The sequence below is a fragment of the Papilio xuthus genome, unplaced genomic scaffold (assembly GCF_000836235.2).
Source record: "Papilio xuthus unplaced genomic scaffold, Pxut_1.1 DF828952.1, whole genome shotgun sequence".
Lineage (NCBI taxonomy): Eukaryota > Metazoa > Arthropoda > Insecta > Lepidoptera > Papilionidae > Papilio > Papilio xuthus.
Genome location: NW_013529697.1, coordinates 1967731 through 1994088, shown reverse-complemented (window position 1 = coordinate 1994088; position 26358 = coordinate 1967731). Strand labels below are relative to the sequence as shown.

At 33.5% G+C, this 26358-nt stretch overlaps 1 protein-coding gene across 1 annotated transcript in view; it reads right to left on the bottom strand.

Annotated features, from left to right (window-relative positions):
* The window catches only part of Plc21C (Phospholipase C at 21C), a 48531-nt gene that overhangs the window by 8961 nt on the left and 13212 nt on the right, over positions 1 to 26358 (bottom strand). Inside the window, exons 3-11 of the mRNA XM_013324997.1 lie at positions 16178 to 16315; positions 13558 to 13691; positions 9203 to 9388; positions 7484 to 7675; positions 6103 to 6285; positions 2897 to 3159; positions 862 to 1025; positions 515 to 728; positions 1 to 123 (exon numbers count right to left, since the gene is read on the bottom strand). The exon at positions 1 to 123 is cut by the window's left edge and continues 35 nt beyond it. Coding sequence (XP_013180451.1) covers positions 1 to 123; positions 515 to 728; positions 862 to 1025; positions 2897 to 3159; positions 6103 to 6285; positions 7484 to 7675; positions 9203 to 9388; positions 13558 to 13691; positions 16178 to 16315 — 1597 coding nt within the window. The remainder of the gene's footprint in view (positions 124 to 514; positions 729 to 861; positions 1026 to 2896; positions 3160 to 6102; positions 6286 to 7483; positions 7676 to 9202; positions 9389 to 13557; positions 13692 to 16177; positions 16316 to 26358) is intronic.

Here is a 26358-nt window from a genome sequence, read left to right as displayed (position 1 = left end):
CGGCCGGGTAGACGCGGGAGAGCTGGTGCTTGTTGTAGTTGACGAACTCAATGGGCCGCTCCTTCAGCAGCGTCGTCGCCTGCTTCTCATCGAACGACGACATCTCGTAGAAACGGTTTTTCTCTGCGATCATATCGATTTCATACTAATCACAGATAATTGTTAACATTAAAATATTATAAAAGATATAGAAAACGACTGACAAAACAAAAGTATTGTGTCAAATCATTCAAGAGTCATCTACACTTAATCGATCAAAGATCGAAAACTTACTAATCATATCAATGCAAAAGTTTGGTTGTATGGATGAATATATGTTTGTAAGAAGGTATATCCAGATATGGTTCAACTGATCTCGATTAAATTTGGCACCTCACTTAGGGCAGTCTCGGGCAATAGCTATTTAAAATTGAATAAAGACAAACAAAAAAAAATAAAGATATTATATATTACGGAATTACAAGATTAAATAGATAAAACAAAAAAAATCCTTGATTTACCAGTGCATACTAACTTTCAGCGTTCTCGAAGGAGCTGAAGTGCACGGGCTGCACGTAGTTGACGAGCGCGGAGATCTCCGCGGCCGCATGCGTCTCGGGCTCCGCCCCCGGCGCGCCCGGCCCCGCCCCCTCGCCCGCTCCCTCGCCGCACGCCTCCGCCTCCTCCTCGCCTGACGACGATTCCGACTCCGAAGACTCCGATGACTCCTTGGAACCTTGTCGGACCAGCTATCAAAAAGTAAAAAAAAGATCAGAGAGACGGACATATTATGCACGAAATATTTTTTTTTCGGTATCACATATGGACACACCAGTTTTATTAATATGTGTAGATATGTAGACTATAGTAAATAGAACGTACAGGTCCGTGCGCGATCTCTCCGTTGCCCTGCGGCTGCGAGGAGTCGCGCGCCTCCACATCCTCGGAGCCCACGGAGCCCTCCTTCTTATGATGGTGGTGATGCTTCTTCTTGTTCTTTATTATTATCTTGTGCTTCAGTAGCGATGGGGGAGGCAGCTCCCCTCCTTATTACAATACAAGTAACATAATTTTACTGACAACTTGAGTAAATATATTATAACCCTTTAATACATAGAAGGGATTTGGTTTAACGACAAATTTGTGCACAAATTACGACTCTTTTAATCCACATTTTAACAAGCCCTTTTTAAACATTTTTTTAAAACTTTTATACATAAGTTATTCAATGTTGCATTTATCTATTATAGATTTCCAAGACCCATTAACATAAAATCGCAAAGCTGAGTCAATCCACGCACAATTTATTATGAGAAAACAAGCAATATTATTGTAATATATTCAATGAATAAATCCAGCAAGCAATATCCGGCCGGGAGTCGTGTAGCGACGCTCAGGATGTTCCCGGATATAGAACGTAAAACTGAATTTCGTATCGAATATTCTCCACATTACGGACGCTTTGCAAATTCAATCTCATACTGTATTTCTATTACCTCCTTTACAACCTTATTTACAATTATACGACGTAAAGAAAGTTCAAATTGATGAAGACAATGTCAACAAGATACTTTATCATAACACTTTAGTTTAGTATTTATGATTATGAAATGAAAAACGAGAATAATAAAAAAAGCTCTGAATGAAATTTGCGAGGACAATAAGTAAGCAAATTAAATCTATGTCTAGACTGACGCATACAGGTGAATAAAAGTTTGCATTTGTTTTATTACAAAACTAGTTGTCACCCGCGACTCTGTCTACACGATATTGAAAAAAATAAAAATTAGTAGCCTTTGTGTTCTTCTAAACTTCACCGAGATCGGTTAAGCTGCTCTGGAGATATTTTTGTTAGAAAATACATCCACGCAACGAATGCTACACAAACATTCGAATTTATATTATTAGTAATAAGTAAGACCAACCAGATGTTATATTGTCTAGACTAGGCGATGTATTAAAATGTATAGCCGCGTCATGAACTTTACATTTAAAGCTATAAAACAGTAGATGCTTTTCAAACTTTCTAGAAACGTTCAAACAACAATTAAACGTTTCCACACGAGGGTAGTACATTGTACGCAGTAATTATTCAAGTGAGAATAAAAACGTACGTCGGTTATAAAACGGGGAATCGCTTATACATCACGAGGTTTATGTGACAGTGGGAATGTCAATAAAACCGCGGGAAATATTGCGAGGCGGCGATGATGTCGGCTTTAACAATCCGCCGGATAGCGATAAACCCGAGGCCCTGCTGTACCAACAAACACGCGCACCGTGTTTTGCTTGTATTGAAAATAAATCGAACAATTTTTGCTGACAATAATAATGTTACACATTTTGAAACAGAAGCGGCGAATCATCCATTAAAATAGGACATCAAAATTTTATAACCAACGTTGAAACCGAAAAGTATACGTTGATTTATGAATGAAGACGAAGCAATACAGATGTGCCACGATCGCGGAAACTGGAAATCATATCTCTACCTACCCTTGTGGGTTACAGGCATGAGTTATTTATATATGCATTTTTACAACCACGCTATTTACCAAAACAAACTTTAAAGCTATAAATTCTTCAAACATAAAACTTTATTGCTTCATTTTAAAATATATTACTTATCTTACTATATTATAAATACGAATGTTTAAGTGGATGTTTGTTAGAATGTATCTCCAGAACGGCTGCATGAATCTGGCTAATATTTGCTCTAGATGTAAAATATAGCCTGAAAGAACATAGGCTACCTAATAAGTTATTTTTTAACTCCGCACGGACTGAGTCGCATGCAACAGCTAGTTCACAAATAAAACACTAATGTGGTTACAACAAAAATACACATTACTGTCGTGTCTCACATTAAATAAAGCGTAATGAGATGTTATTTTATTCCTATTTTAAGATAACTAACCTGGTTCCAACTGATGTGAATCGAGTGGTCTATCGAGCAGCATATCACCAAAGATATCCCGGCAATAATTAGCTATCTTGGCTTGTTGACGGGGATTGCAGTGGTTTTCAAAGCTCAGTATAACCGGGTAATCGGACGTCTTGAAGGCGCTTTCAGCTATAGCTTCTAATACTTCCCTTGCGCTGATCTCCGGTACAAAAGTATACCCGTGAACTATGATGGGCTCGTCCGTACGACCGTTCCAGAAATCTAGTTCCACGCACCTGTTGGAAAAGTATAAGTGATTGATCGATGTCTCCTGCGTAATTTTAAACATTATTAGTTTCTTTTGGCGCGAATGTCGCGCTTTCGTTACAAAGACAAGTGTCAGACTGATTAGTGAGGGAACGTAAACGTCGACATTTTAGTAAGGCTAGTGTTGCGCTAGTACACCTGCACAGTGTCACATTTTCTTCCTAACAGTAAATAAAAAAATAATAGTTTCAGACTATGTCTATCGTTGTTACTTTTGTATGGGTAGCAATTATTTTTAAAGTTCTATACCATAAAATTAACATCACAAACAGTTAAAAACGTAGGGAAGCATCCAAATTATCGTAAGATCTTATGTAGTTTTTTCATATCATAGCTTCCCTTAATGAGAATTTCTGATATATGAAAAAATAAGTTTAACCCGCACTGGAAAACAAGTTGCAAATAAGAGATGTTTTAATAAAACTTTTAACTTAACTCTGTATACGTTACGACATACGAATATGTAAAGATACGAAGGAAAACTTGAATTTACCCTAAGGATGTAAATTAAACAAAAGATACTCCGTAACAAAAGTACAACAGTATAACATTTAACTAAAATTAAGACAAAATTTCAAATGAATTAATATTTTGTATACGTCAAAACTCTTTCAAAAGTATTTCTATATTCAACACATTTCAAGTACATCGAAAGATATCCATAAAAAATTAACAATCTATTGAAAATTTAATCGAAAATCTTATTTTAATATTTTGAAAATAAAATGAAAACTCTTCTTAATATTAAATGCACGGAATATCGATTATAATAATTCAATCCTGAAAGTGTATACAAAGCTGTTTAAATTACATTAACAAAAATAATTTGTGAAATAAAACAAAATTAATTGATGTTATAAAAGATTCATTGTGAAAATAAATTCGTTTATAATCTCACAAAGATAAGATTCACGAATATTTCAGACAACAAAGAATACGTTGCGATTAAAGATTAAATATACAAAATGGAGAAAAGCAGAGATAAAGCTTTGCCAAGTTTTGGCTAACGAATTCAAATGATGCAATAAAAGGAATTACTCGCATTAGCAGCGACAAATAGCGTTGTTTGCGCAACCAACGAAAAGAATCCAAGCTTCTTGTTAATTACTTAACAGAGATAATGAATAAATTAATGACAATAACCGTGAAATACACCAGAATTTTTATATTAAACATATCATTGTCTCCGTCCTTTCCAAAGAGAACGAGAGAGATAGCGTGCACTTTTATTTATTTCAACGTACAGTAAGGGTTCGTTCACACACCGATGCGGAGATCAGAGCAGATATTTTGTCGCAAATAAAATTTAAACAAGATTTAATTTTACTTTGCACGTCTTCTTTATCAAATACACGCGTAAAAGACATGAAAATTTAAACCTTGTTTCAATCATTTAAAGCTCAATTTTATTAACAAAAAAAAATCTACTCTACTCTCCGCCCCGGTCTGTAAGAATGGACACTAAGAAGGCAATGATAAGACATAAAACCTTCGCTTTCTTTTGCTCGGAATCTTTTGCTACTTCTTTCCTGACATTTATTGTACTAAATACACTACATTGAATTTAATTAAGGATTTCATGACATAGGTATAATAGACCTAGTAATTCCACCAAACGTTACGCTTTACACGTAAAAAACATCGAATAAAAATCAATTTTAAATGAAAGATGTGACAAGGCAACATTCCTCTAAACAAAGTAACATTAAATCTATGAGAGGAAGTTCATTAAAATATGTGTTTGCTATCAAAAGTGTATTTTAATTTACATTAAAATAGGTTTGCATTAAAATCCTATCTTAGTGTACACACTGTGGACATTTGGTGCGCTCCAAATCTTCACAAAGCATGACGACTGTACCTCAGAGATTTAAAGGCTAAGGATATATAAACCCGTCTCTGTTTACTCAGTACCAATTTAAATGCAATCTCAAATGGATACGTGGGACAACGTATGCTAAAGGATTAGAACTGGCCTCATTCTAAATTCGATTCGAAATGGATTTAGGAATTCATATATGACGTCAGCCGTATCCTTAATACTTGTTTAACGGTCGTTTTTTATAAGGGAGCAAACGAACGGCGAGAACATTGAGGTGATCTACGACATGGGCATCCACAACATCGGAGGAACTGCATATGTGTTGCCGGACTTTATACGTTACATTACCACTGCTGTCATGAAAACAGACGATCAGTTTTTTTTCCGTGTAGATTACACAAGTTATAAGTTTCAATGTACAATTATACTCGTATTTGAATAGTAAATACCCTTTGTTTCAGTTATTAAGGTAATTTCACATGTAATATGTCTTAAATTATTTCTATATTTGGTAGGGTCGAAACTTTGACGCTAGCCTTGAACTTTAAAAGCCACAAAGTTATTCGTACTTGAACAGTTCTTGAAAAAGTTAACCACATTTGACATTGTAATTTGATTGTAGTTTATCAACCATAGATTGAATTTCAAACTAAATTTGCATCGTAATAAACAATAATACACCATTTTTTATAAAAACATTTTGAAGTCATAATAAAACCTTATAAACAGATTAGCGGACCCGACAGACGTTGTCCTGTCTACACGTCTTTAATTTGAATAAATTAATATGAAGTTAATATTTGATGAAAATTGTGAATCTAAACCATTCCCAGATCCCCTTGAACACACACAAAAAATTTCACTAAAATCGGTCCAGTCGTTTGAGAGAAGTTCAGTGACACACACTCACAGAAGAATTATATATATAAAGATAACACAAGAAATTAAGAAAGTATTTAATGATGTGGCAATTTCATTAATACCTAATTTCACAGCTCCGATTATTTCCTATTAAAACAAACTCGTCAGACGAGTACTTTAAAATATCAAGTGAACAGGCAAAAAGTCGGCAGTGAACGTGTTAACTCACCTGCAACCAGCGAGCAAACTCTGTCGGTATATCTCAACGCTGGACTTGCCGGTGATCTGATGACCGGTGAGGTAGGTGTTATGCGAACTATTGATAAAATAATGCGCTAGTGGTTGATCCATGTCGTCGCATAAATCCATTTTGCTCGGCGCTACGATTGGATTGTCCTCCGACATGAGAAACCTGATGGAAATATTTAAATTATTTTGTTATAGAAGAACATAACTGGAATAAAACAGTATGCTAAATTTTAACAACAGCATAATACGGAAAAGATTGCATGCATTTTACATCTCCCATTTATTTATAAATGTAAAAAATGAATATTAAAATTAAATACTTGGTGCATTTTCATAAATTGTATGTGAAATCAATTAAATCCGCAACACATCGAGTCAGTATGCAAATGGTATCGATCGGATCCCTGTTTCCATTCACCGTCGATATAACATGGTACATTGCGGTCCGGCTAGAGTTAATAATACCCAAATTAATTGAGGACCGTTCAAACTGTGCCTGCAACGCGTATCGGATATATGACCACCGATTTCAAAATCTCCTCAATTATTCTAGTAAAAAATGAACATATACTTTGTAAAAGAAAAGGTTTAAATCAACTTTTACTTATTTACCAACATTAACCATAAAAATATAAAGACCAAATTCTCGTGAATCTCAAATTTAAGCAAACGTTTTTATTAAAATAACAACTCATTACTTTAGAGAATACAGTCAGAGGTTTTGGTCAACATTTTATTATAAAGAAATAAATGCAAGTGAAATACCACAGGTAACTTGCAAAAACTGTTTGAAATACACTTCAATATAAATTCCATCAATATAACAGGAGAGTAGCGTGTTAACAAATGTATTTAGATCAATCCGCCCAAACATACATTGTTCAAATGTAAATTTAGAGAGTTGAACGTATTTTAAAGCGTCTATAAATACAATCGGAAGCTCGGAAGTAAATTCCTCTAGCAAAGCAAACAATTCATTGACGCATAAATTTACTATTGACGTAGTCTATTCACTAATAGGAATTACATTAAGACTATGTTTATCTTAGAATCAAAATGTCTTAATCTGTCAGAATTTGATATAGGGGAAGAGAAAGAAGATGTGAATTGAGTAAAAAAAAAACATGATTGAGGAGGTCGTGAAGACTATAATGACGCACAATAAATCAATTAGGAAGACGAAAATATGTTGTACCTTCATCACATAGAGGGGGATACGAATGATGTCAGTCAGAATTTGAAGCTTACGAGTGTTGCTTGATTAAGGTTGATTAAGATGCCGATAACTTTGAAGATCCATGGTGAAGGTCTACTTATCATGAACATTAGGCTAATATTCATATAATATTGTAGCTACTTACCGAAGAAAACCATCGAACGTGAGCTGCGATCTTTGCTGGTGATACTTGTTGTATTCATAGGTTCTGATGAGATCTCTGGCACGTTGTATATCTGCGTAAGGGTGCAAGATCTCATTCAGCCGAGGGTCACGCTGCACGTCGTTTAGGAAGTCCACCAACTGGTTGGCGGATAAGTGAGGCTTGTTGTCCGTACTAATCGCAAACAAAATGATTGTAACTTATTATACCATTGATAATATGGGCACAAAACTTTTCTCTCTTTCACTCTGTGTGTGTGTGTGTGTGTGTCAATGTGTGTGTGTGTGTATGTGTATGTGTGTGTGTATGTATGTGTATGTGTATGTGTATGTGTGTGTGTATGTGTGTGTGTGTGTGTGTGTGTACAATCTCATTAATGCACTTTAATAATCGCTTTAGCAATCCCTTAATCTTTTATCATACTAAATCGAGGCTATGACATATGAGAGAGACTAATAAAAATTATAAAAAATAAATAATAAAATAGTATTTCGTAAGATATAACCAGACTTCCAATCCTTAAAGATCGATTAATCCATAAAACATTTGCATACATTTTCAAAACGAAGGTTTTCTTATTAGCCGTTGTGACTATGTTTCTAGCACTGCGCTTATTTCTGTCAAGAACTAGTGTGTAAACAGCGACCTTCTTGAAATGGCGCTACGTTCTTTCTTAAAGACACGAGCGAATCTTAAATAGCTTCGTAAAGTAACTGAAAAGTATATCTTCCCATATCCATTTAATCCATATATGATTGAAAATTTGCATTTAAGACGTATGAAATATTCTGATACTAGCTGTCGCCCGCAACTCCGTCCGTGAGGTATTAAAAATATACTTAATTAGTACAATACGAGTTCTGTCAAACTATGTTCTATACGTATGCCAAATTTCATCGCTATCCGTTCAGCCGTTCTACCTTCAAACAAACATCCATCCATCTAAACATTCATTATTAACATATAATTAGTAAGATATGAACATGTTCGCAAAAAGTAAATGCAAAATTATTTACTCTGGGATGACCTATTAAATTTCTAAGAGATTTTATACTTAAAACTGGACTCCTTAAAACTTTACTTGGATAAAGCCCTATAACAAACAGTATGAGAGTATACACGTATATTATACATATTATTCATCAATCCTTTGTCAGTGGATTTCGCGAAATATCCAAAGTAAGAATACAAACAGTGATCAGTGACGTCATTCGCGCGCCGGAACATCTCCCGATGCGAAACACATCCGTCGCGAATGAAAGAAACGATAAATATGAAATTTCGACAGCGTTATTTCGGTTTTCTGTCACATGCCCGATGAGTAACTGAAGTTCGGGAATCGTTTAACAAAACAAACAAAGAGAAAACAGGAAAACCGTCTTATATTTATTTCTTCATTGGGGGAAATCGGTGACAGAGAATATAAAATTTTCAGATTATTTTCAGCACATTATTAATTCATTTTGTTCCAAAAACAATCTGTTTATTCAGATCATTTCGAATGGGAATTTCAATTTACTCAATTTTCTAGTAGCCTGGCTCTAGTATCCTATTCTGAAAAAGTAGGAGAGTCACAAAAAAAAATATTTAGACTATTTTAAGCGAGCTGTATCTTTTATGTTTAACGCACTATCTTCCACGAGACGAGAGAGTTTTCCATGTAAACATTATATGACTGTATGTAATATTGTAAGTACTTACAGGCTATTAAATATCTTCAAAACTTCTGTGCGCTGCGTGAGACTTTTGTAAAAGGCGAAGAAGTCTTCAAACTGGAACTTAGACTGACTGATAGTGTCGTTTTTACCTGTCGGTAGACCTGATTCACTCAGTGCCTTCTCTACTCGTTTCTTATCTTCTTTGTTTTGTGCAAATTGCCGGACAATACTGCAAGAAAAACGAACTATAATTATAAGCTTTATTGCCATTCCATACAGCGAAATGTTGAGAAAAAAGAAAATAGTTTCCCAAATTCTTTTCGTCCAAAATCATAACATGAAAAGCACACTTTTGTTTACCACAAGATATGGGCAATAAAAAAACAATAAAAGCCCTTAGCCGCATTCATTCATACGTGAACGGCCCTAAGCATTTTATTGAACGTAAGCAATTAAGGGTACGTAGATTGGATAGAAAGCAAGCAACAAAAGACCGTACTCATATTGATGGAACGACAGAACCATTTGATAAATTGTTTTATTTTTTCCGAATATTTATTTTGCCTTTTGATGTGATATTTATATTGGCATTGCAACGATAAATAAAATCCATTCATGAAAAAAATAAACGACAATTATAATAAAAATCATATAACATCACATTTGTCATGATATCGCGTATCCATTCATTCTCTTAATAGTTCCAATGATTGGATGAATATAGCGATAAACATTATTACTATTTTTACAGCCCGCTTAAAAGCATCTCAGTAGTATTGTTATGATGATATAAAAGTTAACAACACAACATTTCATTCGTACACTATTAACACTGAGAATAGAAACTATTTCTTAACACTAGATTATCGATTCAAAGCGCACTTTTAAATGTTTAATAAATAAATTATCTAAGCTTAGTCTATAGACACAAATTCGTTTATATATCAGAACATAAGAATATCAAAAAAATAGCATAACAAAAGTCGAAAGTTATATCAAAACAAACAATTCAATTGGAATATCGAACTGTAAATTACATAACTCCGAGTACATAAATACAGATAAATTACGGGCTTCAAAATGTATAAAAGAGACAAGGATTAATTGTTTATTTGCGTTGAGACGGCGACAGGTCTACGGCCAGCCGAGCGGATTAGTTCTCCACTCGCGAGCAGGTGAAACAGATTGCGTTAAGGCCTCTAGCACACTGCAGCTAAAGCGAACACGGAGCGCAACCTACGAACCTTACATTTCTAGCTATTTAACAGCAAACGAAAATCTAAATGTGGAGCATACTCTGTGTTGTCTTCGTTTTCATGTCACGCTTCGCTTTTGTTCGGTTCGCTATCGCGACAGTGTGCTAAAGGCCTTAACGTCTCGAGTCAGCGTTCTTAGAGAATTCGCTCTCAGGCGGTTTAATGAAATCTCCATCATTTCTATTAATCCCCGTCTGAAAGACGAAGATATAAATCTTTATATCCCAATTTTATTATGACTAAGTATGTAGATGCTTTGTTTGATGAAAGTTTACTGAAGTCTTATGCTAAAAGAGTGCTAAAGCTAGTTTCAATTATTGTATAATTCACGTATTCAGCTTCTTCGATCAAAAAATTAAAAATAATTTCATGGTATATCCAAGAGCAACGCTTTCGTAACAGGTGGTCATGTCAGAGACGACAGGGGAATATTGTGTAAACACCGTAAGCGATTATAATGGATCGTTGACCAGGCAAACATTAGCCGAACGGTTAATGTGTCGAACCTTCGAGTTTACATGTCCTTGAGCAAACATACATAGGTCACTGCGGCACCCAACGTCGCTAAGACCACTAAAAGCAACCCTTAGTGAGCATATATTTACATACCCATAAAGACCTAACTAAAAACACCAATCGCCTCTCCATATAAATAAAATGGAAAATATAAATTTCACATTGTACAATAAAAATAATAATTTCGTTATAAAATAGTACTTATTTTCTAGACTAGGTTGTCGTTTTATAACTCGAAGTTAAAATATAATTTTAATTAGGTCTCAATAACTCTAAGGGTGCGACTTATTCTACGCTGATACCACTTAACAATGGGTGCAGCAGTTTTAAATTACAATAAGCTACATCGCTTCGGTTATGTTGATTGTAATAACAACATAAATAAGTATGCACTTCTATTAAAACATTTTTTTTTATTATAATATCAAAAGGTGGTAAACTAGCGAGCCTACTACCTTAAATCGCTGAAATAGCGAAGTGACCGTTGCCCATAGACATACGCAATTGCATACGCGTTGCCTACCTTAAATCGACGGAGGAGACGGAGGAGGACGGAGGATGCACAGAAAGAAAACATCTTCCCATTCCATGCATCCTCTCATCCGGAAAGATGACTAAATTAAGCTTCCGGAACGCACACTCATCAGACGAAACGCGGAAATGCTTCCACTTCACGCCTGACTTCTGTGTGGTCGTGGTATTTCACCGGGATAGCCGGGCCAATTCGTGCGAAGATGTTAAAGCGGGCTCTACCACTATTAAACTCTATCACATTATTTATAATTCATCAAACATAAACAAACATTAAAGCAAACAAAGCGTATACTTTTATAAATAAACTTGATATTAATAATTAATTTAAATACAAAGTAATTTTATATCAATATACATTTGTTTCGTAGAATAGTCAAATACACTAGTATTCTAAAAACAATCGCTTTGATAGTTCAATAGACCTAAAATCTCTACAATTCAATAATATAAAGGCAGAAATAAATTGCAGATAAATGTTCTATAATCTGTATCAAGGCGCCATAATAACAAATCTAATTACAATTCATTTTATCGACGCTGCTAATAGATTCAAACATTAATGGCTTATAATCGACCGTCACCGTCAAGAGAGTCTGACAGCGTTTATAAATTCACACACGACGACCGTTCGATTAGGAATGCAATTGAAAATTCATATTCCCCCGGCTCGCTTCACTAAATTACTTCTAAGTCCAAACTGGCGATGTTGAGCGCCCGATATGATTCCCCTCCGTGTAGGTTCGCCACGTATTTAACAATTTAGGGTAATTATTACTTATCATATTCCTGTCGTTGTTAATTACAGTAATATGAACACTTACTATAATTTTTAAAGTCAACTAGGTCAATATACGGACTACCTATTTTATGTCAAAAAATGAACAAATAATATAAAAAGCTAGTCGTCAAGAAGTATGTAAAGGCGGTGAAGTGTAACAGATTTAAAATGTGTAGAAGGGCTTAAATATATTAATTGTAGACACAAAAATGAAAGCCTACAGAGGTGAAGTGGTAGTCACAGTCTCATAGGACAAATACCAATGTAAAACATAAAACAACTAAAGTTTAAAAATAAAAATTGCGTGTTTTCTAGTAATATTACGTGTTTTACGATAATAAATATTTTCTTATCTGGTGACAACGTACAAGGAACGCAATTTATGTTAAACAAAGGCTGACCATTAAGTCTAGAATCCAAAGGGTTAATATTTTATACAGCGGACCTTTATGAATATACATATTAAATATTTGTCCTGCCTTTAAACATTTTTGGTAACCCTAATCACAAAGTAAACTTCAATCTCATTGAAAGGCCGGAAAAGCGCTTTCTGTAATGAACAGCGCACCCAATTCCACTAAACAATTAAAACTGTTTCACGTTTTCATACAGCTCTGGGAAGCATCTGTTAAATTTGCAATAATATTTTAATATACAATTACCAGTATTCATCCCATGAACGTTATTGTAAAACAAGGTACAGGCGTAAAACAAAGTTCAATGTATTTTGTAGAGTAAGCTTTCGCTCCGGGCCTTTCTGGATAGGGGTGGGCCCCTACCTACTAATTTCCCTTATTAAACATTCTTTTATTTAAAATAAGAATGCTTTTTGAACACCCGTTGGTTTGCAAAGACTGGTAACTTGCCCTATTATACCATAAAATTTTATAGAAACCATTCTATCAAATCTTGTTATCTTCGTAGATCGTAAACTTGTGTTTTGACAAGCGAATTATTTCTTAAAGAACTATAATTTTAATATTCCGAAACGCAAGAAAGTGTTCTTCAAACGTAATGTAACTCTGTTGCGGCTTAGTCAAAGTTGCAAGGTACAACTTTGTTTGGTTAGTTCAGACGAGCGTCAGAATATTCCGGTGCCCCTGTTATTTTGGGTATTTCCAAGAACAGGTTATGTTGCATTACATTGTTGTACACCAGATTTTCAACACTGATGCTCTAGGGGAACTCTAGGGGAAACTTTTTGTGGAAAAAACTTATCGTTTTTTTTCTAATCATTTAGTGATTATCGATTATATGATTCTTAATATAATTTGTCATTTGAACTAATAATTGTAATAAATATAAGAGACTTACTTCTTGACGAGTATTTTCCCCGACTTGTCCGCCTTAAGTACTATCTTCGTGTGCAGCTTCTCTAGAAACTTGATAGTTGGATTGTTGAGCTGGTTCAAATTGTACGCAAGACTAAACAGTTCTTCCGTCCACATCTGATGACAAAATATTATTGTAATCAATATATTAAACGTAATTGGAACACAGCCAAGGGAAATAGCCAAAAAAATATTCTCTACAATTTACTCTCGCGAGAATTAAATCTGTTTGCATTTAAATTGTTCCTCGGAAATTACCACTTCAAATAGACCGGATTGAACGATCGTTGCATAATATTAATTCATGATTTACAGATAAATTATTGTATACGATTACGACACAGATCAATAGCTGGTAAGCAATCAATAACAATGTAAGGATACAAGGTATTGGATATCGTGGAAGCAAAATATTGATAAAAATCTAAAGATCGTGTCATAGTAATTGTTGTAATGCAAATAAATAATAGTTAAACATTTCATATTATTAATATTTATAACTAAAAACGAATTTATATCAGTTTATACCATTCTTATCGTGAAATAAATCAACTATCATTTGACCGGGTATAGCATATAAATTTAACGTCAGTTGCACAAGTAGTCCAAGATTAGAAAATCAGATGACCGTTATTTATATTACGCCAGTGATCTAAACAAAGTCCTTGAAGATGTGTACGTAATAATGTGACGTTAACAAAGAAAAATAAATACTTTGACACAATTATTTCTATACTGTATGAATAAGTGTACGACCTTTTTAATTAATTTGACTGCATTTCTTAATCATTGATGAGTTTTGCATCAAAAATCAGTACAAAGACAGAAAAATTGTGTTGTAAAGTGATAAAAAGAATGGCACCCGTATCTAATTCATAAGAATTGTCAGGCTGAACTTCATCTAATATATTTTTAGGGTTCCGTGCCTCATGGCAAAAAAACGGAACCCTTATCACTTTGTTGTCCGTCCGTCTGTCTGACAAGACCCTTTTTCTCAAAAAAGAGTGAAGGTATCAAACTGGAATTTATTTTATTCACAGTAGTTCATCTTGTTTACAGCTTCCAACCAATAATGGTTTTGTACTACCAGTTATAGCTGTTAAAAATTCGAAATTAAAAAAAAAATCGAATTTAAAAAATTTAACCGTGATTTGAATTTGAGTACATTACCAGCTTCAAGCTGGCAGATAGTTCAAAGGAGTAGTTATAGCCTCGTAACAAGTATTGATTATGTAAACTTGACGTATTCCCAAAAAGCTCCAAAGCCCCGAAGGCGATAACAAAACATAATGACAGCTTGTATACATTTGCTTTGTCGTAAACTTATAAACTATTCGAAATACAAGTCGGAAACTTGTTAACGATCGACAAAAGGAGATTCCTTAAACGAAATCAAGCAAACTTGATACTCTCGGAATGTCTTTTATTTGTTACCTGAAATGGCTATGAGACCTTTCTATCTATATCTACCGAAGAAGTACGGTTTACGAAAGGTGTTTTTTCAACCAAATAATCGAACAAAATTTCTTAACCTAATGATTAAAATCGGTTTGACTAATCTACTTTCCCCATATCTATCTCTAACCAAGGCTCTAGTTTTTTACTACTTTGAAAATATTCTAAATCTTTACTCACATAATATAATATTTTAAAACGCAGCATTTAAATGTTCTATTACTAATTTTAACCCTTACATTATTTACAACTATTTCTATTATATTAATAAACATTAATAGTCAACAAGCTAATTAAATAGTTGTCACAATATCTCAGAAACCAATATCTCAGACAAGTTTATGTAATTTGGTCATGTTACTACAATATTCAGGTTCTGAACTACGAGTTAAGTGGAGTTTGTAATGACGTCATTATAAATGAATGCTTTCAAATATTCAGAACTGAAGCTTTGTACAGAAACTTACGATGAAAGTTTGAAGTAGACTCTATCGTTCAAAAGATTTATAAGGCAATCTTATTGGATAAAACGGTATAAGCGTTTGAAATAGATCAGAAAAATTAACCATCATTGGTAATAGTAAAGAGAATATAAAACTAAAACTGGCAAATTTACAAGTATCAAAAATATACCCTATACGTTTATTGAAATTTCATCATCAGCTCACTATACGTCCCCACTGAGGGGCTCCGAGCCTACCCTAAGTTACGGATGACTAGCCCATAGTCAACCACGCTGACCAAGTGCGGGTTGGTTGACTTCACACATATCTTCTCAGATATGTGCAGGTTGCATCACGATGTTTTATTCACCGTAAGAACGTCGGATAAATGTACATATGCAAATCGGAAATCGAAAAACACATTGGTACATGGCGGGATTCGAACCCAGGACCTGCAGATTGTAAGTCAATTGCCCCCTGAGCCACCGACGCTCGCATAAAACTTAAAAGGAACGTTTGCTATTTCAAAATACTGCAGCGAAAAAAATCGTGGTAGTGGGAGTACTTAAGACCATAATACAGAAATAGTAGGTAAAGAAGAAAGAAAGAGTTTAGAATTGCAATTTTCTTTTAATTTTGCAAATGACCCATTGCTGGCCATTAAGTATCATCGTATTATAGTCATTACTGACTTGTGTATATTACCTGAGCGATATCCCTCCTGGTGCAGCAGAAGTTAACGAAGGTGACATTCACAAAGTCGGCGCCATAACAGACTGTCACCGTCTTCTCTTCTAATGACCCTTGCGATCCGATCAACACCACATTCCGTATCTTTTGATCCTGCACAAGAGAGAAACTGTGATCAATATTAAATTTCTAATTAATTTATAAACTAATTAAAATAAAAAAAGTAATAATAGCTGGTTGTATTATTTACACAAACAGTGGAAATCGCTTAAAACGAGATAACACGAGATATGATTGCTGTGACAAAATCATAAATCCCTATAGAACACCATAAATTTCCTGATAAAGACAAAACCGATTACAAAGAATATCTGTTATTACAATTGAATATTGTCCCTTCAATATCGTTTTAACCGGTTTGACCTATATAAATAAAAGAACGATTGGAATAACTGTTTTAGTCTTTCGCAGTTCCATAAAGCTGAATTATAGAGAAGCAAAAAACTTGGAGCTTATATTTCACAAGCTATGTGTCTAAAAGAAAAAAATGATTAATGACAGATCGGTTGGGTTTGTAAAGGCCTATTCAGGAAAAGCCGACAATGTTGACACGATGGCAACGATATTTAGCTATAAAATAAATGTAAAACCCAGCGAAAGCCAACTAATGACTGACCATTTTCATTGAATTTTATATCTATTATTTATTAAAGCCTTTCAAGCAATTTTATTGTTGACTTGTCTTTGTATTTAATATTTTATGATATAACATTGTAACATTAGGTTTTCTGATCTTTAGACATACATTTTATAGGACCTAGACATTCATTAACTTTACCAGAATCCATGTTTATTTTATTAAAAAACAAACTCTATAAATTTTCATATCTTACTAATATTATAAATACAAATGTTTGAATGGATCGATGAACAGATGTTTGTTAGAATGTATATCTAGAACTGCTGCAAGAACCTCGATAAAATTTGGTATAGACGTAGAAATTTGGTACAGTTGTTGGAAGAACACATAGGCTGCCTATGATCCCGAAAATGTAGAACATGGTCTCGAGTCATACTGATGTTTTTTTTTATAAGAGAAGGGGGCAAACGAGCGGCGGGAACACCGAGGTGATCAACGACACCCATGGACATCTGCAACACCAGAGGAACTGTAGATGCGTTGCCGGCCTTAAACCAAGTCTTACTAATAAATAAATGTGTCACTTCACATTTCTCTATTTTTTAAATTCTCTGCAGACGAAGTTGCGAACAAAAGCTGTATAACATTTACAAAAAAAAATTAATTTATAAGCATAGACCTGAAATATTTGTAAATTAAAACAAAAGAGATGAAGTAATAAAAAATAGGTAACCAGTGTTAACTTTAAACAAACTACAGTAAAAAAATATTAAAGAAATGTATATCAAATAAGAACACCATAAAATCCGTACAATTCTTCATCCGACATCGCACCGCGTGACCGGGGAAGCGGAAAAAGAAAAACAGCCCCATTCAATACTAGAGGTATACTCATATATTGTTACGTTCACTTCCACTGCCTTCCTTGTGAAAAACTATTACAATGATTGACTGCTCCCTCGATGACACATTCATTTATTTTTGCATGCATCCCGAATATATAGCATAAGAAAATCTCTTTGCCATACAAGGAATATAGTATACCATAAGCCTATTAAGAAGATAACTTTCTTAACCTGAAAGTAATGTAATATGTATTCATTTTGGGAAAAGAAAAAACTTATGTAAACAATTCTATTTTTCTTTCGCAGATTTATTTTTAAAATATGTGCTATAAATAATATTTAGCAAGTTGGCAAGTTAGCGAGATCATAAAAGGTCACCTTTTAATATTCATTTTTATTATGGTATATCCATAATTTTAACTTATTATTGAGAAAATTTTATATTTCATAACTTCTAGACATTATATCTGATTTTTTTTAAGTTAAATATTAGCTGATTTTTAGTTAATATACTAATATTTCTTATTCCAACTTAGCTCTATGTTTGTGCTAGGACATGGTTTACGACAACAGTTGAATGGTGGGATTCGAAGCCCCGACCACGTGATCGTAAATCTGTACCCTTAAGAATTAGGCTACTGATTTTTTACATCATAGGCGTAAAAATTATATAAATTTGTATATTTACTTGCTAACTTCATTACAAAAGCAGCTCAATTTAATTGTATAACAACAGAGTAATGTCGGTTGCAATTTGTAGAGGCTTATAGTTCAATCCGGGTCGCGAACCGCACGCTCTAGCTCACTCTAATCGCTTCAGCCATTACACCCGATGGGAGCAAATTGTTTATAGCTTTACAGTACGCCTATTACACACATGCATAACCGGAGAATATTAAATTTGTTACGTTTACAAACCGCTTTACATCAGGAAAACCCACTTAAAATCAAAAAAAATATTTCGAGGTGACCAAAGGTAGCGGAAGACCAAAGAAAATATGGATGAACTGTATAATAGAGGATATGTGTAAGAACAGGGTGAATTCAGATATGACGGCTGAGAGAGATGTATATACTAACATACAGTCCCGACCCTCCTTAGGGATAAGGGCAGGTTGATCGTGATGTTTCGAGGAGAACACCGTCTTTAATATTCCGGACAATCAGAACAAATTCACCCGCTTGCTTCCTTTATTTCTTTAACAATGCAAATTAAATAAACATTTTTTTCGTTAAATAATTTACACAATCTATGACATATCTAGGTTCGCAGCGGCAACATTAGCAGATCTATAAATGTACATAGGTATATAGGTCACTGGATCGATTCTGTTATATTCGTGTAAACGATGCAACGATTCATATACAATTTCTTACAGCTACATCGGATTGTCTGATGTATAAAAGTTTGTATCCTTTACCAATTCCATTTGTGTTTTGTCAAATCCTCTTCAGGTTCTTGCCAATAAAGTTTTATTTTTACGTAATACATAATTTATCTTTATTTAATCTCCCGACTTTGTTACCAGTCAGTGATACATTATTAATGAGCATAGGTCTCACAACACACAGTTATTATTGTAAGTAGATTTGCCATTCATTTGCTATTGTTTCATTATGTTACATATTATTCTTTCTTCATTCATCAATGTTCAAACAGTATTACAAACTATTACATACATTGATCCTTTTAGCAACGTCTGATAGAAAACTCAACCAGGGTGCATGGTGCCGGAAAAATGTGACACACAATTTGAAAAAGATTTTTCGACACCAGTAAAATTCCTGATCTATACCTTGCACTTGGTGCAAACGGAACAATGAGAAATCTAATTAAATAAAGTCGAGGTGCAGGGTATGGTACGGTGACCCACTTCCAACGGGAGAACTCGCCAGGGCGCGACGGATGAATTAAAAATCCGCAAACATCCTTAAATCATCTCGACAGGGTTCCATTAGTTGATTAATAAGCCAGACGACGGCGGAGAGATTAAGAATAGTAATCAATTTAAAAAACAAATAACCAAGATGTTTTGTGATGGTATATAGATGCAAATGTACTTACAACTTATAAATAGTTATAAGTGCCAACTAGTATTATAAAAAATATACTTTTTAATCCAATTTTATAATAATTTAGTCAGTGGAGAGGATGTTTAATAACTAAAAAATTAAATCTGCAACAAAGTCGATAATTTAATAAACAGAAATTGAACGCGCATTTCTTTCATTCTGTCAGTTTGTTAACTAAGTTTTAAATATAAGTTTATTTAAATATTTTGTATTTTTTTTAACTATAAGTTATTTTAAAAATGAAACATTGCAAACCTATTTTTTATCACAACATGTAGCTAAAAAGTAAAACTTATTGACCAATTTTAGTTTTTACATTTAAAAATCCGATATTTCCTTACGAAAAACACATCTCGTATTAAAAATCTATTTACCAAAAAAGCATTTACCTTCAGACCTAAAGTGGGTAAGTTATTAGGGCGTTATAATGTAAATATTGTTGAGGGAAAATCGATGTACGATAAAACATTTATGACAAGACGAACTTTATTCAAAGCTGTTATCTTTTTGTTAGTATTAAATATCACCAAATATATTTCCGCATAATATATTTATTGATATATCACAATTGGTTAGACAGATTATATCAATTACCTATAAGTAGCTGGATTAAAATTAAAAAAAACTTTTATTTATTCTATATAAAATGTAGACATATCATTATCACGATCATCGACAAGAGAATATAGATTCAAGGCATTAGTCCATTACAGACAATGTATTCGCTTTTAGGTGATATAAATTTAATAAAAACTTTTTGAATATTGGCCCAATCCGATGAGGGAGTGCCATAAACAAGAAACAGAACAGAACAGAACTTTTTGAAAGGTCTTTAATGCAGACAAAAAAAATGTTAACTTTTTACTCAACTGGCTATTTCCAAGAAAGATGTGTAATTGCCTTTCGTCCTAAACTAAATTAAAGGCTGTCTCTTTTGTTTCTTTTTTTATATAATAACAGTCCTCAAGAAGAGGGCTTGCGACAGACGTGCCATCTCAAAGTACGCTATAGAAAATAAAATGACGCAATGCTAAGTAATATAAACAGCAACATTTGGTTGAATATTTTTTCATATAACAACTTCGCCGAATTCGAAACTTTTCAACAAAACTTGGGTCGATAAACTAACAACTCAATACCGCAGGCTGAAGACTTTAGCACAATATTATGTTAGAAAGTAAACTAATGGGCTCTCTAAAATAATACCATTCGCAAACTTCCTATCTCGAACTTTCATATTACTGTTAAACAGAGAGGAAAATATAAATATTCCTTTGTGAATTTCAGATATAATAACTTCTAAACAATTTTGTTTCTACTAAATTCTTTTAAATAAGCTACATTAAAAATAACGACGTACAAGAGTATTGAAATTGACCTTTCATTACAATATCGAATTAAGAGTTTGCCGAAGCCTAAAACATAAAAAACTTAAAGAAGCCTGTGACCAGTAGTATCGCTATACTAACATTTAACAGAGCACTATAAAGGCTTGGCTTTTATAGCATCCAGTGGCAGAAGCATGTAATAAAAAAGCACTAAGCTATAGGTGTTTGTTGTCAGACGCCACACCAATACTACGAGGTCTAATGCATTTCTGCATGACTCATACGGAAATCCCAAACACAAGCAATAAATCAAATGTGGCTACTGGATTGTTATTGATTTCACAACTCACCAGACAAGACATTCGAATTACATACAAAATTACATTAAATACGGCAGATAATCAAATATGATATCTAACAGTAAGTGTACACTACCGAAACAAACTTACAAAAGGTCAAATAAAGACTCATCTGATGGTGAAATTCTATAAATGAGTTTACTAAGCCAAAAAGCATATTAAAAATATAAGAAACTGAACTTGTTTTTATCTATTTCTAATTTTTTTTTATTTTATTGTTGATATTTTCATGGTGTCAAGTTCCATTACACTCTATAATTTCTGTTTATAACATGAAACACGACGAAACGACATAATTAAGCAAAGTGCTCTTTCGTGGGTTTAAAAGTCACTTGTGGCATAATTATCTTTTTGTTGCCACTCGTTTACAGCTGTGGCGAAATTAAAATTAATTGTATATCCAATAATTTGTTTGCATTTAAATATATTTTTAACGAAGTTTGAAAAGCAAGTCGTGGATTTTATGTTTCTATGCCGTAACACGTGTTCAAAACAATAATTAGATCGTCAGATTAGGATAAAACTTTCTAATTAATAAATTACCATCAAGCTGAGGGTTACATTAGAAAATATCTCGGTGAAACAGTAAATTATCCCTGTTATGTGCCAAGTGATTACTACACGTAAGCCGAACAAGACCCAATTAATTACTAACACGGCATACCTTCTCAGCCCAAAGGAGTAGTATTTTCTTAGTTAAAATGCCTTTACCAGCTATAATTATAGCGTCGAATACTATTACTTGTTTATAATAATAATTATAACTGCGTAAATCAGGACAATATTTGTCGAAACGATACACAAATATTTTTCAATATTAATTGGAACTCAAAAAAATTTCTATTGATCCTAACAAATAATAGTTATATAGAAAACTTATCTGTTACATGTTATTCTCGATATAAATTTGAAAAGAGAAATACATCTTTCCGTTAGAATGTACTCATTGTAAATTGAATTTCTAAAACATTGTTAAATGGCATCGCTTTAAAACTCACACAAATGAAATCAACTTTTCCAAAGAGTTGTTAAAAACAAAACGTTGCAAAAAAGGCTTTATTCTGCTTAAATTATTTATTTATGTATGATGATTTTTGATTTCTTAATTTAACAATTTCTTCAAAGACGAAAAGAAATTAAACAGAAATGTTACATAGGAACAACAAAAAAACTCAATCGTTAGAAAAAAACATGTTTAGATGGAGACTGCGAGCCGTGAGTGTGAAAATAAAACAAGCATCATTAGCAAAGCAAAGTCTAATATTGAATGTACTATGTGGTCGTTACATGCCAATAATATTTTAATAATAAGCCGCGAGTCAAAAGAAAATTCGTCGAAAGTTAATATCTCAGAAATGTGGCGGGAACTTTTATATTTCTAGCTTCATTAAATTCTACGAACGAGTTTTCGTGGTACATTCTATAAATATTTTCTTTTATGTAATTATAGCCCGAAGTGATTTGAACTATATTTTTATAAGGTAAGGATAATAAAGTGATATGAAGTCAATTATCTAAAGATATAGTAAGTACGAAGGATTTGATGCTGTTATGGCAATAGTTTATCTAAACAAAAGTAATGAGGAAAATGTCAAATAAAGCAAGACTGAAACCATTGACGTCACCCACATAGCAGCTGATACGTTATTTAATATAATAGAGGCAATTGTATTATCATCTAATCAACTAAATTGGAAGCTATTCCAACAGATGTATAACAATACATTACCAAAGAAACAGTCAATAAACATAAAGAGGTCGTGACAGCTGTACGTAGTCGGGAGCTGTATCCAGAATGACGTCATCACTAGACGGTTCAGCCAGAGCTTATTTGGATGCTACAATAACATTTTTCGGGCACCGGGGCAAGTGGCGAGAGACAATTCAATTTATAGTCTATGTCGACAGTCACGACAAATTGGCTCCATCGGGCTAGATGATATCATTGTATTACAAATGGACGTGATTTTTAGCCTTATTAGATTAAATCACTACAAAGGCCAACTGAGGAGTCAATTAAGAGTTATACGACTCATTTATATCCCTAATACAGTTACACCATTTATTATGTCAATAATTGCTTAATCTAAAGTGAGATAGAAAGATAACACAGCTTAATAAATCTATAATTCTTTTCCGATTTCGCAAATCGGTCAAATTAAATCAAGGTTTGTCTAGTTCTGGCAATAACCATCGTAACTTCAACTTATTTTTACTTTTAAAGGCTTTTTTATTTTACCTTCAATAGTTTACGGATATAATCTAAAATACATTTGTTATAAAAACAAAACACTAACAGAAGGTACCATCTTACTTTGCTCCAGTAAAAACATATTCCGCACAGAATGAGGAAAAACTTGAGCATTTTAAGCAAATGAAAAAAAACGGTCATAACTGAAGCAACAGGCCTTGTATTCTAGAGCTACGTTCAGTATAAAAGTGTCAAACAATAAGGCGAAGTGCATTTGAGCGGTCCACAAAACAACTAGGGAATAATCACGAGTACTTTTTGTTCCTAGCACTCGTTGTCGACGCAATAAACGATTAAAAAACTTGCGATAACTATATTTTGAGTATTCTGTCCATTTTATTTATTGGAGTTGGCTCCACGTTCGATTGTTTTTCCGTAACTGCCTGACGTCTGTTTGAACGATCTGTTTTCAAATGTTTTTCTGAATTTAGCCACTACTTTTTTTTTAAATTAACGATAGACGAACTAACATCCCCTTTTCCGCTCCTCCTTTTTAAAGTTACTATGTTTTCAATTGTTTTTATGTATCATTATATCTACGGCATATATTGTGCTATTTGTTCTATTTCAGAGCTAAGCTCTCTACGCTATCAGATTTCCAAGCACTCTTCCAGCTTGCTAATTAAGCTATTCTCACAACACAAGCTTATCAGATTTCACGCGGCATGTTATTCCGCTTATTACATTAGCTTAAAAGCATAGTAAAATGTTCACGTTGCTTACAGTAACACACTTTAATTTATTACTTCAGACCGTTGGGCAACAACACCACATCTCCAATATGCAAGTCATGAAAAGAACTTATAAAATCTTTGTTTTCCAGCTTTAGTAAAAGATTTTTTCACCAAATCAAATAGATTTACTATAGTAATTGCTGTAAAAATAAGTCAGTATAAAGGAGTGTTCGTCTTGTGTACCCGATAGCCTGCTACGCCGACATGGCGGTGCGGGCTACGGGCGTGTACCTATCGTACCCTCTTCAATGGTGACCGACTGACAACCCTCGAGAGCACAGATAACAGCAGACCCTATACATAATGTGATCCTTTCTATAATTAACAGTAATTACTTGTGCTTACAACTTTACTACTCAGGTTATTGTATTTCATGGTAAACGCAATGCGATGTAAAAATCGTATGTTGTAAAGCTGCCAAAAGTATATGACCATATGCTTTAAGTTTCAGTAGTTACCATTTACCGATAGCTTGTGTATTAGTAACCAAAGCTATATTCTATTTTCATATACACTATATTGAAACTTAAACATAAATGTTATTTTTATAACAACATTGACAAATCAATCACTGTTTTAATTATTGTAATAACACTTAGCCATAACAAAATACATATGTAATAGGAACACTAACTAGCATATTTAAATATAGACGACACGATGATATTAATTTATTAAAAACAAATATAAATTGGATAATTGCGTTTATGAAAAAGCAGCGTATCTCGGGACTCCGATTGGTCGCCGACCCTTCGGCCAGCTCTGATACCTATGCCGAGACGCCGTATAGCAGGCCAACGGTGGAGAGGCAGGAGAAGGCGCAGGACAGGCTACTTTGGCGATCTCTTGAGTTGGAGACTAATACCCACTTTAGGTCGCTGCGCCAGCGAAGTATTTACAATGGTTAATTTACGATATTTTGACTCTATCACATACATTTAAAGGCATAATATAATAAAATATAATGGTAAAATGCATACTTGAACGAATATAAACAAGATGAGACACGCATTCATGATTTGATACGCCGCGTTCATTTACTTCGATACCAGTGCAAACTATAAAACTTGTAATAAGTAAACTAATCTTAACCCTTAGTAGCCTAGAGTTTCAATTTTGATACCAATCTTTTAAACCGAATGTTCACATTACTCTTAGTTTTTTTATAAGTTGGCTGTACCTATTTTACTGTTGTATAATATTCTTTCCAACGAAATTAAAAAAAAAATTCATTATTGTTCTATTTTATCAAGCAAACACAGTAATATTAAAAATAAATCACTTTCGTATATAAATCAGGCTACTAAGGGTTAATATGACTTGTATAACTTGCCTTAATACAATTGAAAATGCATTCATTTTTTAATGTTTCAATATTTAGTACTGGAATAATATAAGTTGGCAAAAACAACAGCAACTTGATTCGTTAAAGTAGCAAAGTTACTTCCACCGACGGACATCTGCAAGCAAAAGTTGCAGATGCGTTATCTATATTGTAGAAATAAGAGGAAGTAAGGAAAGAACAAAAGTTTTCCCTTTCCTTAACAAAACTTTAATATATAACTTAGTATAGAAATCTTATTAAAGTTGGCGTAGCTTAAGATTTTGTAAATTAACTTTTTACGTTAGCGTCTTTAATTATATTTGTTTTAATATCGCGAACCAGCGCCTTGTTAAAGTTAATTATAAACTGCACTTTTCCGCCGCGCGTTGTTTTATTTCTCGTCGTCTGTACACTGCCAGTGTTTAACTATAGCACTCTCTATTATTAAAACTTTAATGGAATCTATAATACATGCATAATAGCGACTCGGTCACTTTTCTTCGACAGATAAATTTACACTGACATTCTAGACTCCTAGACTATAATAGGAACCTTGATATTTGCAAAGATTTATAATTACGCTGAACTTTTTTTAAACCAATATCGAGGGCAATAAATATTTTCGTAAAGGATAATCGATAT